Below are 17247 nucleotides of genomic sequence, written 5' to 3' on the forward strand. Positions count from 1 at the left end.
TATTTTCAAAATGAATTTCATTTTTGTGTCATTAGTTGAATGATTGTCTGAATTAATGTGGGTTACATAAAACAAATAGACCAACAGGCCATTTTTCTTTTCTTTTTACCTATTTTTTGAAAAATAGATAAGCTCATGTTTAAAATGTGATAATTGCATTAGATAATAATATACCAATTATGATAGAAAACAAATTTACTACTTGTATTGAATAAAATTAAATTTGAAAAGGCACATTGGCAGTTCCCCTTTAAAATTTTTCCTTATTCAAAATTACACCCTTAAATTCTAAGCTTTTTCAATTACAGTCTATAACACAATAATAAGATATAACAAACAATCGAAATAAATCTAAAATAATATTTGGGGGGCAGATGTAGAGGTCGTCAATTCTACAATGTGATGACTCCCAACGACAGCTGAAATTACATATAGGTTTCTTGATTTTTTTTGTAATTAATTTTGTTGTTGGTTTAAGCTGTCCATAAAGTACCAAAAGGAAAATAATCCAACTGTTGGAATAGATGTTTCCGTTCTGGGAATAATCTTCTGACAGTGTACTTAACAATTATGAAATGTCTTTATTTTGATAAATCTCTTAGCAAATTTTAACAAATATGAAAGATAAGAATATTAATTTTACATGTCAAAATTTACAAAAAAAAGATATTCCTTGCAACAGATTTTGCAGCGCTATTACATAATTATCATTGTATTTTTTATAACATCATTTTCAATACTAATATCATTTTATTTATTTTTTCATTAAGATGTTCAATAAAATAGGTTAATTCCTATTATTTAATTGTCTGTAATAATTCCTCTAAATATTAGGGAAACTTAACATAGTTCTATGGATGGTTTTAGGCTATACATTTTATTCCATGTTTTAGAGAATAATTTATTATTACATTTTATTGTTAATTCTTATTTTTTTAAGTTGTAAAATAACATGCTTCAGTAATTTTATCATAATGTGCGCAATTCTTTGCTATAAATTACTTAATGGGTTTCGTTTTTTTAGTCACGATGCTACTCTATAAGTCTAGCCTATCAAAGCGAAAATAATTCGGAAAAATATCACGAAACCTATACTTGAATTCAGTTGTCGTTGGGGGACAACACTTTGTAAAATTGACGACCTTTACATCTGCCCCCCAAATAATGTTTTAAAAACTTCAGAATTTTTTTCAGTAAGTTTGACCTCTAATTTAACAGGAAATTTAGGGATCTAACAGGATAAGACAATGGACAATAAATTGATATACAACCCCAATGATCATAAACAAAATTACACTGTTTGTAGATTACAATTAATAGACCAAATGTTTGGAAATTGCTAACTCGAACTAATCAATCAAAATAGGATTATTTATTTATTGTATCATAGATAGCATTCCGCAGATATTAAAATGAAAAACTGTAAAATAAATACCAGATTTGTTAGCCCCGAGAGGCTTAAGGCCCGGAGTAACAAAAGTTACCACACATTTTTCGAAAAAAACCGCTGAATAATATTTAAGATGCTTTGTATTAGGTATACTAATCAGTAACTAATCATATCCGTAATACCATGATAACAACCATAAAAGCGAAGCTTAAAACTGTAGGACAAACGAACATTAACACTTATAGAGCGTCAGAACTGAATAATCAGAATATAAATGTATAACAATCGAAGCAAAATTATGAGTAAATTCGTTGAAAAACTGGTTAAATACAGGATATTGTTTAAGCACATACTTACATTTTTGTACGTAATTATTGAGATTCTTCGCTTATAACAGTGTACTTTGTTGTCCTAGGAATGTGTATGTAAAAATCAGATCAATCGGGTTACTTTATTACATAAAAATTTTTCGTTAAAAAAGTTAAAAATCAAAGTGTTTAAAATGGACGTATGGACATTCTGGTTACGATTATAGAGTTGTTATGTTTACCTAACTACTACATTAATCACCATGCAAAGTTTGAAATTGATAGGATAAGTGTAACATGTCTGTCTAAATTAACGTAAAAAGCTCTCCGTGACGGACGGACGGACCGACCCTAATTATAGAAAAGCTTTGCTTTGAAAAATTATCTGACGTGAATTGAATATGTAGGTCGATAAATGATTACCAAACTATTAAAGTTCAAATTTATCACGAATCTTAAGAGATAAGACTACTGAAGATAAATTCATGTTCATCACTAATTGTAAATTAAATTAAACTTTGTGTAAAGTTAATCATTGGTTGAAAAGATTGAACCCTGCTAGTTTAAACTAGGGTTAGGCCGGATAATTTTTTTGGCCGGATACCGGATATCCGGCTGATTTATAATGCCGGATATCCGGTTCCGGCTGGATATCTGGCCAACGTACGATATCCGGCAATTTACCGGATATCCGGCCGGATAACCGGATATCCGGCGTCAAAAATCAGCCGGATATCATGTAACCGGATAGTTTTAATATCCGGTATCCGGCCGGATATTGAAAATGACCAGATATCCGGCCGGATAACCGGTCAGACCGGATATCCGGCCCAACCCTAGTTTAAACCCATCAATCTTAAAATTAAGGTACCTAAAAAGGTTAAGTATTTCCTTTTTCTGATTCTTTAAAACTATAAAAACACACATAAAATCTTGATTTGTTTTTACAAAATACATTTGATGTACCAAAAGATTAATTTTGTTTATCATAATTTGGACTGGGTGGATTAATTTTGCATGCATGATCTTATCCCTTTATACCTGGAAACAGAGTAAATTGATAGGAATCCCCAATTATGTAAAAACAAAATAACCTATATCTGTGTACTAAAATTATTCATTGAAAAGTCTGGACATTTTTGGTTTTTAATTAACCAATCAAAATTTAATAAACGTACTCAAAGTTTTTAATCCAACGAATAAGATAAACTCTTGGTACATTGGGTAATGTACAGTCAATTTTCTTTTGTTCGTTGGAGCAATTAGATTCAAGTTACAGTTTTGGGTACTTTGTATATTATTATACCACATTAAAGTTGTTAATTTATGTTGCAAACGAGGGGTTGTGGGTATGACAGAAGTTTTTTAAAAGTTTTGAAAAATCCAAGTTTAGTCTTCAAGACAATGTTTTTTTTTTAGTCTTATCGAAGCTCAAATTTTATAGCATTTTATAATATCAATGATACATTAAACATATAGAATGTTTTTAAATCATTATTATTACTGTATAACAGTTTACTTTCTCATTGTAAATGTAATAAATTTATGTATTTTCAGATTCTAAACAATGAATATAAAATCCAGATAATCATATTAATATTCCAGTGGTGAAATTAAAATATATTCAAATTAGGTAAAAAAATTAGTATGAAGGAAAGAGAAATAGTCAAAGACAGAGTAAGAGAGAAAGATATAGTGACATATAGTCAGAAAGACAGAGTAAGAGAGAAAGATATAGTAGCAGATAGTCAGAAAGACAGAGTAAGAGAGAAAGATATAGTGACAGATAGTCAGAAAGACAGAGTAAGAGACAAAGATATAGTGACATATAGTCAGAAAGACAGAGTAAGAGAGAAAGATATAGTAGCAGATAGTCAGAAAGACAGAGTAAGAGAGAAAGATATAGTGACAGATAGTCAGAAAGACAGAGTAAGAGACAAAGATATAGTGACAGATTGTCAGAAAGACAGAGTAAGAGACAAAGATATAGTGACAGATAGTCAGAAAGACAGAGTAAGAGACAAAGATATAGTGACAGATAGTCAGAAAGACAGAGTAAGAGACAAAGATATAGTGACAGATAGTCAGAAAGACAGAGTAAGAGACAAAGATATAGTGACAGATAGTCAGAAAGACAGAGTAAGAGAGAAAAATATAGTGACAGATAGTCAGAAAGACAGAGTAAGAGAGAAAAATATAGTGACAGATAGTCAGAAAGACAGAGTAAGAGAGTCAGAATGTTAAAACATATTTAATGCTAAAAAAGGGTACATAGCTGACATATTATCGACATAGAATTAATCTTAAAATGTCATATATACAAAAAAAAATTACAGAGAGGGAGAGAAAGTATTAGAGAGAGGGACAAACTAATGGAGAAAAAGAAATTTAAAGAAAATGCCAAAGGAGTATGTTTAACTAAAAAAATCTTTCTAGTAACCTATCCCTTAATACCAACATTTTATTCAGAATTTGTGGCTATGGCGTTGACACAATTCCGAGTTTACGACTTCAACGAGGCGTATGATGAATTTGATATGGGCCGGGCGAAACGCCTTGGTAAAGGCGGATTCGGAAAGGTAACAAATTATTACATAAGATGATTAGTAAAGTAGCTAAATATTCCAGGGATCTAAAGGGACAATGGCCGATAAATTGATGTACATCCCCAATGATGAAACACAAAATTGCCCCTTATGTAGATAATAATTAGTTGTTGAGACGTTTGGACATATCCATAGACGTCCTATGGGGGGGGGGGGGGTAAAGTGGGGATTACCCCTCCCCCAAACGAATTTACCCTGGAGTATTTACCCCCCCCCCCAAATAAAAATCTCTAACAAAAAAAATCTTTGCACGCTTCGCGCGCATTTTTAATACTAAATATTTAATCAAATTTAAATTACCCCCTCCCCAAAAAATTTTACCCCCTGGGTAAATTTTTTTTTTTTTTTTTGGGGGGGGTAAACAAAATTTGCGCGCTATTTTACCCCCTCCCCCAAAAAACGTACCCCCCCCCCTTAAAAATTTTACCCCCCCTCCCAAAGAAAAAGCTTGAACGCCCCTGAACATATCAAAATTTAATAAAAGTCCCTAATGTTGTTGACTTTTGGGACTAGTGTAATAACAGCCCATTGTCTCCTGCCTTTCTGTAATTATTCACTTGTTTGTTTATGTTCAAATTTTTAAAAATTGTTAACGAATAAAATTCAACTTTAGATTAAACCCGTTTGGGTTCTTAAAAAATACTTAACCGCGGATATGTACTCATACAAACATCGAGCTGCTAACTAATGTTACAAATCACCGATTTCTTGTCGGCTCAAAGCTGCCGAGCCCAGACTAATAGTCAATTCAGATCATTTTCAAAATACAGTATTTCAGAAACCTAGTTGATGGTGGATTGCATATTCATAACTAAGAAAAAAGAAAACATTTATAAAAATGCCTCACACTCTTTTTCTGCCTGGCGGTTTTGTCTGCCTGTCTGTCTGTCTGTCTGTAGTGCGTTACATATGTAAAGTTATTAGAGTGATTCAAGTGCTACACTAGCAACTCTACAATATCTTTACATTTAGGTGTATCTAGTAAAGCATAAAGAAACTAGAGAATCAAGTACCACAGTATTAGATGCGTAGCAACTCTACAATATCTTTACATTTAGGTGTATCTAGTAAAGCATAAAGAAACTAGAGAATCAAGTACCACAGTATTAGATGCGTAGCAACTCTACAATATCTTTACATTTAGGTGTATCTAGTAAAGCATAAAGAAACTAGAGAATCAAGTACCACAGTATTAGATGCGTAGCAACTATACAATATCTTTATATTTAGGTGTATCTAGTAAAGCATAAAGAAACTAGAGAATCAAGTCAATCAAGTACCACAGTATTAGATGCGTAGCAACTATACAATATCTTTATATTTAGGTGTATCTAGTAAAGCATAAAGAAACTAGAGAATCAAGTACCACAGTATTAGATGCGTAGCAACTATACAATATCTTTATATTTAGGTGTATCTAGTAAAGCATAAAGAAACTAGAGAATCAAGTACCACAGTATTAGATGCGTAGCAACTCTACAATATCTTTATATTTAGGTGTATCTAGTCAAGCATAAAGAAACTAGAGAATCAAGTTCCACAGTATTAGATGCGTAGCAACTATACAATATCTTTATATTTAGGTGTATCTAGTAAAGCATAAAGAAACTAGAGAATCAAGTACCACAGTATTAGATGCGTAGCAACTATACAATATCTTTATATTTAGGTGTATCTAGTAAAGCATAAAGAAACTAGAGAATCAAGTACCACAGTATTAGATGCGTAGCAACTATACAATATCTTTATATTTAGGTGTATCTAGTGAAGCACAAAAAGACTGGAGCATGGTGGGCAGCTAAATATCAAAATAACTCAGGTATAAAACATAGAAAACAAGGATGACAACATTAGAGGTGTGTGTGAAAGGTAAATGGTTGTTTCACCCCCCCCCCCCTAACCTCCTCTTAAATGTTTGTACATACTACATATACTAGATTTCCTACTTCCCATGTCAGGTAAATAACCCCCTGTGTAAATTAAAGTTGTTTTTTTTTTTTTGGGGGGGGGGGGAATAAATTATTTCTAGGGCCATTTAATACCTCCCCCAACAAAAAATTTAATTTCACGACATATTTAGATTTTTTCACCCCAACTCCACCTTCTTACCAAAAAAGGAAAAGCTTTGACAGCCTTGGGTCCTTGGATGGTTTTAAACTTAAGTCTTGTGATGGTTTTAGCCTTTTTATCTGCCCTCCCCAGCCCCTACTCCATTTTACAACGTACCCCTGCATGCTAAGAGCGTGCCGCGAGTACCAAAAAGGAGGAAAAGGTTTAAATATGACATATACTAGAGAGAGGCAAAAAGAGAAGAGTTTTGAATAGACTTTTTTTTCCATTTTCCATCCGTTCATTTGATTACTTATCATAAGAAGATTACTATGGACAGTAGGAAACTTGTAATCTTATTAAATAACCACAGTTTTTTCTTTTCCTTTTATTCTTGTAAACTAAAGTAGAAGGATGTATGTGTGTCCAGTAAATGGCTGAATATCAGTCTTATCTACCTTGGTAGAAGCTTGGAAACGGTAAAGGGCAGGTTTAAAGCTTATCACTGAAGACAGTCTAGTTAGTTAAAAGACAATAGAAAGTTTATTTTTTTGTTGATAATTATTTTTGAAAAAAAATACACTTGTACAACCCAATAGAGATTCGATTAAAGTCCTTCAAGTTTTGAAACAAAAAAAAATTAAACATAGATATTACAAAACTTTGTAGGGCCTGAATAATTTTTATTTGGATTTTATTGTCCTTATTCCATAAGACCAAGCATTATTTATGGAAAATCCTTCGCATATTAGATCGTAGGACATTCATAATTAATATTATTATCATTATTTATTATTCATTTTGCTCTTTAAGATAAAAAAAAGCCTTAGGAAGCTTTGCTACAAGTAAAAGTTGTGGGGGTTAACCCCACAATCAAATATTGTTAAATCAAAAGATGCTTTCCCTAAAATTTTCTGCCCCTAAAGCACTATAAATTGAAAATAAAGGCGGGGTAGATTTTTCCACTGATAGGGGGGGGGGGGGGGTTGGCCCTATACCTGCTTTGCACTAACCCTTCAGGTTTACCCAGTACCCAAAATAACCTAACCTGACTGTCTTAAATACCAAATGAAAAACTAGCCCTCCCACCTTAAAAATAATAGGCACAAAACTACAAATGTTGAATAGTTTATCAATGTATTTTAGATAGGGTAAAATTTAATTAACTGTTATTTAAAATGTAAGTGTTTGTCTAACATTACATAAAAATAATCCTTTGATTCAAATTTTAAAAGATAAAGAATTATGAATTTTTTAAAGTACTATCCCAAGGAGTTTAAACTATTAATTAAAATGTTAAATACTTCTAATATCAAATTTTAGCTTTCCAAACATGTAGTAAATGTAGGTATGCAAATGCAATTGTATATGACGACTCTACAGCTTTAGAGGTTATTGCTGACTATATTATCGATGTGAAATTCATATAACCCAGAAATAAGATATAGCCAACAAGCAAAATAAAATCTAAAATAATATTATGGGGGGAGGCAGATAAAAAGTTCATCAATTCTTCTAAGTGTTGCCCACCAATGACAACTGAAAATCACGCATAGGTCTCGTGATTTTTTTCCGAATTAATTTCGTTGTTGGTATATGGTATCAGCTGCAAAATACCAAAAAATAACATTATTGGCATAATATAGGAGTTGTCAAGACTGACATGTTATCAACATGAATTATGGGTAAACTTTTTTTCAACAAGAGAAAATATTTACTTCCCCTCCCCCCCTTAATTTTTATTTCCTCCTGGTATCAGTATTTGTAGGGTGCCAATTGAAAAAAAAGAGAGAAATCTCTTACAGGGACTAATGATTATTTTGTCCATATTTTGAATTCTTAAAATAACTTTTTTGGCTCACTGCCTCACTAAAATAGTGAGGCAAAATTATCCCCAAAAATTTTTAGCGAGCCTCACTAATTTTAGTAAGACAAAGATGTTATAATGAGGCAAAAGTTTTTTTTTAAGAATCCATGATTTAGAACATGATTTACATAAAAAGTCATTGGAAGACATGAGTAATTAGAAAATGCCTAAAATAATTAGTTTTTACCTGTCTAAAATCACCCTTAATAGGGGTTAGAAAGCGAAATCCGGTGTATTAGAGCTGGTTTTCAGCCATACTGAAAAATCATGTCTAACATTATATTACACACAATTTTCACTAATATTTCAATACAAATTTTAAAATTAATAACAGTTTTCTTTGACCGGGCCTGCAGACACACGGGACTGGCAACCTAGTTTTAATCTTATGATTCTTATTTTAATATCCGCGGAAAGCTGTCTATAATGCGATAAATAACCAATAATTTTTTTTCAGCTAGAAAAGTTCGCGAGATGCACGAAGCAGAAGCAAAGTTTTTAAATGCATTACAGGTATACATTTTTGTCAGTATGGCTTTGAAACTGATTAACATCCGCTGGTTTAGAATTAGCTCTAAGCCATACTGAAATTATAATGTATCGTAACGTATTATTTCCAGTTTTCAAGAAATATGAAAATGTACAATTATAATAAAAAAATTAGCCCTTTTTTTGGGATAACAAAACTAGTTTCAATCTAATAATTGTACTTTTTATATCCGCGGAAAGCTGTTTATAATACGATGCGATAAGTAACTATTTTATAATTCAAATTAATTTTGATTTTATTTATTATTTGTGGAGATTGAAAAAATTGAAGATTAATTTATCTAACTCCCAATTATATAAACTAAATTACCCTTATGTGTATATTAAATCATTGCTGGAAAAGTTAGTTTCATGAAAAATAAATAGCCCCATAGTTTTTTAGTCTAACGTGTTTACAAGCTTTGGTAGGCAGTATAATTTACAGTCTCTATGTCCCCTCCCTCCCTGTCTAAAAATAGGACCATTTGGTCATAGAATTCAAATTAAACTTTTTTTTGAAATCATTATTTATTTCCTAGGGATAAACAAGTAGAATTCTTGATAAAATAATAAACAATTTTTTTTTACATGATAACGTCAAATTTATTTGTTTTAATTTAAATAAGTCATAAGTAGCGGTAAATTTCAGTTTATTTGCTTTATTAGTCATCAATTTTTTATTAAATTTCTATCTACTAATTTTTCAATAAAATTTTATTTAAATGTTTTGAAATAATCTAAGATGCAATATATATCGATGCCTATATGTCGGTCTGTATATTTGAAAATCAGGATATTTAGTCAATGAACAAAATGAAGTATCGAAAGCGATTAATATCCGCTGGATTAGAACTGGTTCTCAGCCATACTATCCGCATAGAATCCTCGGAAATATGACTATAATCCACTTTTTATTTAGCATGACAGGAAGAAGAGATACATACCCTCTCTGTACAAGTACTATGAGAAAGGAATACACACATTACTCATCAATCAATACCTTAGGTAAGTATTTAAAACCTTTCCCAGTATGGCTTCGAAAACGATTAATATCCGCTGGATTAGAACCAGTTCTCAGACATCCTAAAAAATCATGTATAACATCGCATTAAAGATAATTTTCCATGAATATTAAAATAAAAATCATAAAATAAATAACAGTTTTGTTAGCCCGAGACTTCGGCACCTCGGGTCTAACAAAACTGATTTTAATCATCTAAATTTCATTTTAATAATCGCGGAAAGATGTCTGTAATACGATGCGATAAATAACAATTCTTTAATGTTTCAACCCTTCGTAAATAAACTCCGTAAATTAAAATACTATCCTTTTTATTAAGCTTTATAATTTTTATTCCACATTAATTTTTTTCCTTCAAAATTTAAAATAAGCTTTTAGTGGAAGCCCCTAAAGTCATTTACAGTCGAGCTTCGAGTTTTGAAAATCTTTATAGGTTTCGGAAATGTTACAAAACAAAGTCCTTGATCGCCAAAACAAATACTATATTCACTATCTTTAAAAGCGAAGCTTTTCTATAATTAGGGTCGGTCCGTCCGTCCGTAACGGATAGCTCTTTTCGTTAATTTAGGCATGTTAGAATTGTCCTATCGATTTCAAATTTTGCATGGTGATTCCTTTAGTAGTTAGGTACTATTTAGAAAGCGTAGCAACTCTATAATCATTACCAAAATGTCCGTACGTCCAATTTATACATGTTGTTTTTTTCTTTTTTAACAACAAATTTTTATGTGATCTAATAATCCGATTGATCTGATTTTTGGTATACTGATTCCTGGGACAACAATGTATAATGTTATAAGCGAAGCAACTCTATAATCAAGTCCTAAATATGTAAGTATGTCCATAAACATTATCCTGTATAAAGCAGTTTTTCAACCAATTTTCTTACAATTTTGCTTCGACTCTTATACTTATATATTCTGATTATTCAGTTCTGACACTATATAAGTGTTCATGTCCGTTTGTCCTACCGTTTCAGTGCTTCGCTTTTATGGATGTTGTCATCCTTGTTTTTATATTAATTATCTATTAGACTTGTAAAATGTATATGTATAAATTCTAAAAGTTTGTGTATTGCCCCTCTGTGCATTTAAAAAGTAATTTTCCAGTATTACTTCAAAACCTATTAATATCCGGAGGATTAGAACCGGTTCTCAGTTAAAAAATGGTTATAATTTTATAGTTGTAAATCTTTATATCTGCGGAAAGATGTTAAACTATTATATAACCCTAACTTAATTTTAGAGGTGGAGAATTATTTGAGAAGATCAATGATAACACATTTAAGCTAACAGAAGACAAGGTAATAATATTAAAACAAGAACAACTTAAACAAAGACGATTACATCCAAATTGTACTGAAGCTATTTGAAATTACAAGCGCTAATACTTAATGAGGAAGAGTGAAAGAGAGAGAGAGAGAGAGAGAGAGAGAGAGAGAGAGAGAGAGAGAGAGAGAGAGAGAGAGAGAGAGAGAGAGAGAGAGAGAGAGAGAGAGAGAGAGAGAGAGAGAGAGAGAGAGAGAGAGAAAGAGAGATAGAGAGAGAGAGGGAGAGAGAGAGAGAGAGAGAGAGAGGGAAATGGGTTGTTTATTACACTAGTCCCCAAAGTTTTATAGTAACGTTTTATTATTCGTTAGCGAAACAACTTTGGGGACTTTGGTAAATTTAAATTGGTTGGTTTATTAAATTGAATGTTCAAACAATTCAACCGCTAATCTTACGCTACAGAAGGAGTAATTTTGTGTATCATCAATAGGGATATACATTAATTTATCTGCCATTGTCTTATCCCTTTAGACCTCTGATATTAGATAAATAGTAAGATAAAAAGAGTGCCTTACCGCCTTACCGATTAATTATTGAGTAACTTCGCTACTAAAAAGCTAATGCATGTCCCTTAGTATCATAGAAGTATTCAAAACCATAACAGAAGAAAGAAAATTTTCCTTTTTGCAAGAGATATCCTTTTAAAACAAGTAAAGGACTGAAAAGCATTACAGACCAACAGACAAACCGAAAATTGACACAGCTATTTGAATTAATTTTAATTTTATTTTAGATAATAATCTACACAAAGCAAATGGTGAAAGCATTAGTTTTTATTCACGAAAGGTAATTCAATTTTAATGCCTTTTTTTCATCATGATCCATATCAACCTACCTTAAATGTTAGTTCAAGTAAAGGTTAAAAGAGCCCTGTGCGGATTTTTTCATTAATTATATTAATACCATATTAAAAGCACCATTTTCCAGGTAATTCTTAAAAATAAGGAAATTTATTTTAATGACAAAATTTTTAGTCGCAATGAAATGTAGTGGCAGCGGCTAAGGGTCGCTGTTGATGAGCCTTATTAGTTGGCTTATGTAAACCACTGCTATTTCTGTACGTTGCGCGGCTGAAAAAGGCTGTGGCTGCTGCTTATTAATAAAATTGCCCTTTAAAATTAAAAAAATTGAAGAGGTATAACATACAACTGAAAAAAATCGAGAAAAAAAAAATTGTTCATCCGCTGAAATTACTAATTATTTTTGTCTGAATTAATTCAGTTGTTTGTTACAGCTACAGTATATAATTCTATCTATCTTAACCTTTGAAATTATTTTCAGTCGTATTGTGCACATGGACATCAAGCCTCAGAATGTGATGCTTTGTGATAGGGACAGTGATGAAATCAAAATTATTGATTTTGGACTGGCTAAACAACTCACCTGGATGAGAGACAAACAGGTATAAAGGTTTGGGCCAGATACCAAATATTAAAACTATCTGGCCAGATATACAGTATTATAATCTTTTATATTTTACAACAAAAATCCCTGTTAACAAAAATTCACATGCATTATATCTTAAATTCTTTGTACTATTCTATATCCGGATATCCGGTATTAGAAATCAGCCGGATATCCATTATCTGAGATATATAGTGCACACACACAATCTATCTCAATCAGTTAGCGGTAAAATGTTGCTGGGATCCAGCATTTCCAAAAAAATAAGATCTGAAAAGGCTGCCAGCGGCCAAGCGACTGAACGTACATCTTTAATTAAACAAACGAGTCCCTCATAGCGAAGAAACTACCGAAACAATCTAATTTTCCTGCATCCAATTAATTTTATACAGCCTTGTATATGAATCTAAATTTTTAGGGTCGAGAGTTTTACGGCGCCAAAACCGGCTTTTCTGGTACAATTGGTTTCATGGCACCCGAGGTATATTATATTATTTCTATAATTGATAAGAAAAAAGCCTGATACCTGCCAAAACAAAAAAATTGTTATTGTAGATTATTATGTTTAGAACATTTTTCTTATTTTTCTAACTGCAGACAACTATATTTAAATTATGTAGGGATCTTAAGGGATAAGACAAATGACGGTAAATTGATGTGCATCCAAAATGATTAGGTACAAAATTACCCCTTTTAAAAAGTTTGGACACATCTAGTAAGTACTCCAAATTGCAAATGAGAGAGGTTGTTTATGATACTTTGGTTACCAGTTTTATTTACAGTCCATTGTCTCCTCCCTCCTAATACTTTAGTTTTTTTTTACATATTATACATACTAACTTTTTAGTATTAAGTTTCAGATCATGTAATAATAATGTTTTTTTTAATGTGCTTTAAATTCAATTTAGACTAAATATTCATATTTTTTCCCTATACAACGGTTTTATTATGCCTTTATAAAAATATATATAGTTTTCACTTCTTCCACCAATTATTTTTTTAATGCTTTTGCCTCCTTTGTTTTGGCATTGGGAGTGTAAACCTCCTAAATAGTGGCCTCCAAAAAGATTGTCTGTTCGTCCATGTAGAACCACTTTTTAAAGTTTGACAATGCTTGGCTTTCATCAGATTTTTTCTATATTAGTTTTTTTTTTATGTAAAAAGGCATCAATTTTGATGAAAACTAATCTTGTTTAGTTCTTATCTTTAAATATAACAAAAAGTAGACAAAATTTCGTTATAAATTTAAGTCTTTAAGAACGCAAAACAAAAAGTAAATAAAAATGATAAGAAATAAAACAGGGCAGTAATTTGCAAAGTAAAGAACTGCTAAATTTCCAGCCGTTCTATTCAGTAATTGGATGCCTATGTAGACTATATAAAATTTCGCATATCTTGGCCATTTTTCCTCGGATTTAAATTTTATGCTTAAACCATAAGAATTTAATTTCAAGACGGTCTATGAGGTTTTATGTACATGAAAGTACAGTAATATTTTTTTTTATAATTTTAAAGAGGCCAAATTTTTCTAATCTTATTTCTAGAGTTTTTTAATCAAATGCAGGTTTTATGTAAATTAAATACTGATTTTAGAAATTGAAATTATAAGGATTTTTTCTGTTGATCAAATTACAAACCCAGTAGTTTATCTTAGTGGATCTTAATGATCAATAAACCTTTATTATATGATTAATTTTATAAAGGTAACATTTAGTTATTGTGCAGCTTTAAAATAGATTGAAAATATAAATTTTTAACAAAAAAATGGAGTGCTTCTCATTCAAATGATAAGCACAGAACTTCCTTATCTTTGCCAATAATTATAAAGAGTGTAGATGTTCAATCACTCAATTGGACTAATAGGAACTAAGTATAGGATAAATCCGATCACATTATTGGATAAATAGTTAATTAGGATATACATACAGTTGTCAGAGGAATTTTCATGGTCGAAAAATTAAGCGCTCGTTCTTTGGTTCTATGACTAAATTTAAATAAAAATCTTTGAATGCTAGAAATTTTTTTTTATAGTTCGACGATTTTTTTGTCTAAATAACTATCTAGGGTTATAATTATATTCTTTATTATTGCACTTATTATTCATGGACTTTTGCAATTATTATACAAAACAAACATTACATTTGATAAATTTGATTTTTAACATTTGATTTTCTTGAGGCTTACAGTCGACTGAAGAGCGGCTGCCGAGCCCTGAATAAAAATAAATATTATAATTATTTTCCATAATAATTGTCTTTCCATGAGCTATACTGTAGATATTTATTAATACATAAACAAGCAAATAAACTAATAAATAAACTAGATTTCCTTTGAGTTAATAAGTTATTTCTGGTTTTAGAAGATAAAGTAATATAAATCAATAGAGCGACTTACACCTTTAAGCTTAGCCTATTAAATTTCAATAAGATTCTCTGACCCTATCGATTCACCTCTGATTTAGTATTACTTTACAAATATTTTAATTTCTCTACTAAAATAATAATACCCCCATCCACCCCCTTTAAACCATTCCCTCCCCTCCTACTGGATGAACAAACTCACTAATCAACGAGTTCCATGTTAGCAACCTAAATTGATAACAAATTTCCCCTTGTCATAATATCCGTGTATATTTCCATCCATTATTATTGTTTATGGCCCTACTCTAGTCTTGTTCATTAACATTGATTTTACTAATCTATAATTTGCCGTTAGTATAAAGCAATCACAGGATTTGTTCCTTATGGCGACAAATTCAGGTATAACTTGTTAATTCTAAATAGGTGTTGAAGTGTACAGAAGCAACTGAAGCCTCCGATTTCTTCAGCCTGGGAGCTGTTGTGTTCATGCTTGTCACAGGAGGTATACATTTTCATCTTTAAAAAACCATAGCTGCTTTTTAGCAGCGTTCCATACAGAACCTTAATGTCAGCCGCGCAGCTTATATAAGCCAGCCAATATAAGTTGCAGCCAAAAAAAGTTGATTAAGCCAAACAATGTGGAGGTTTTTTTTTTTAATTGATACCCTCCTACTTTTCATGTATACTTTCTGAGTCCTATGCTACACTTTCTACTGAATCATGTAAGAATGCATGTTCATTTATTGGTGCTTTACCCATTTTCTTTTTGCAAAACTCTGCCCACGAGCGATAACATAAAATGTTCCCATGTATAGGTCATGAGCCATTCTGGGAGAAAGACGACCATACCGGAATCAAAAACACCATGAAAGCTGACCCATGGAGACATTTCAAGAACCGAAGATTAAATGTATCTGAACACGCCAGAGATTTTGTTTCACAGCTGCTAACAAAACATCGTGAAAGACGGTTATGCGGCAAGAAATGTTTGGAACACGACTGGATACGTTCCGACCTGAAACATGCCAGCAGATATGAAGTGGATAAACGCGGCATTCGCTCATATTTGGTGCGACAGCGGTGGAAGAAGCTGTACAAGGGGGTCGTCTTTGCTTTGAAAATTCAGAAAGCAATCGGAGGAGATTTGTTGTCGCGATCTAGTGGGGGTTATGACAGGGTGGATGGAAATAGTAGAACTCGAGTTTTTGAGACAATGAAAACTGTTCATATTCCTATTAAGCTATCATACTAGTGGCTGCTTTAAACTGTTTTAATGTAAAGTAAAAGTTTATTATTTTTTTAATGAATCAAAAGTTTTATATAATTATAGACAGGTTAAAATTTAGTATTTTCATTAGTAATAAAATGTTTTATTTTAACCAACATATCATTTTTAAATAATAAATTATCTTTTTTTGCAGTTATATGCAAAATCAAACTTGCATTAAAAAGAAAACTTTTAATATAAGCCCTATCTGAAAAAATGTTTAAAAAATGAAAGTCATGCAAATTCAAAAATGTAATATATAGGCTTGACTTTGAACTTTTAGATGAATAAGTTTTTAGAAAAATGTTTACATTTTTTAACATATTAGTTTATTATTTAACATAAGTTACCAGTATTTTAAAAGCAATATGAAATATTTTTTTATCTTTAGTATTTTTACTTGTAAATAACGAAATGTGATTCAAAGTAATGTTATGTTTTTAGTATGAATAGTCAATAAAAAATAAAGTGTTTTTAATATGTTTTTGAAAAAAAAATATTACTTATACAAGAAATTTTAAAAGCAATTTAACATATCAAAGTAAATTATCAGAAGTATACAGAGGGGTGACACCTAAAAAAAAACTATATTGGATTTTACCATCCCAATAATAAATCTAATCTTAAATTGGGCGCACCTTTGAAAACTGCCTCTAAAACATAACATCATTTTTTGGGGGGCGCTTCGCGCCATAATTCAAACTTGAAAGTTCTTAGTTTTTACAAACAATGTTATTTTTTTATCATTTTGATTACAACTCAAGATTTGATCATTGAACGTCCTTGAAATATATAAATTAGATCCCCCCCCCCTTTCTAGCGGATGGAATGAACAAATGAAATTTTGTTTAGTCTGCAATGTAATGATCAAAATAAATTATATGAGCTACAGGGCCGGTTCGTCTAAACGGTACTTATTCAGAAATCTAAAATAAGAAGCACTGGAAAGTGACAGTTGTGACATCATAGAAGTCAATCTAATCGCATCTCTTTTTAAGGGGTTTTCCTTTCCACTTCTCCTCTTATCCCTCCTTTTTAGACGTGTTTTTATGACATCACACATTATACTTTCCAGTGGTAGTGCGAATGGGGCGTTTGTCCAAAATTATGGTATGGAGA

The 17247-nt window shown here is 31.3% G+C and overlaps 1 protein-coding gene across 1 annotated transcript; it reads left to right on the top strand.

Annotated features, from left to right (window-relative positions):
* The first annotated feature begins 3248 nt into the window (after positions 1–3248).
* LOC145329903 (myosin light chain kinase 2, skeletal/cardiac muscle-like) lies at positions 3249–16625 on the top strand. Its single transcript, XM_080174355.1, has 11 exons — positions 3249–3331; positions 4168–4277; positions 6060–6123; positions 8678–8733; positions 9668–9753; positions 11015–11072; positions 11831–11883; positions 12379–12499; positions 12920–12982; positions 15285–15363; positions 15677–16625. Exons 2-11 carry the CDS (start codon positions 4179–4181, stop codon positions 16111–16113), a joined length of 1116 nt encoding a protein of 371 aa, XP_080030481.1. The 5' UTR covers positions 3249–3331; positions 4168–4178; the 3' UTR covers positions 16114–16625.
* The last annotated feature ends 622 nt before the right edge of the window (positions 16626–17247 follow it).

This window comes from Acartia tonsa, chromosome 10, assembly GCF_053477335.1.
Source record: "Acartia tonsa isolate MP-2025a chromosome 10, ASM5347733v1, whole genome shotgun sequence".
Taxonomy (NCBI): domain Eukaryota; kingdom Metazoa; phylum Arthropoda; class Copepoda; order Calanoida; family Acartiidae; genus Acartia; species Acartia tonsa.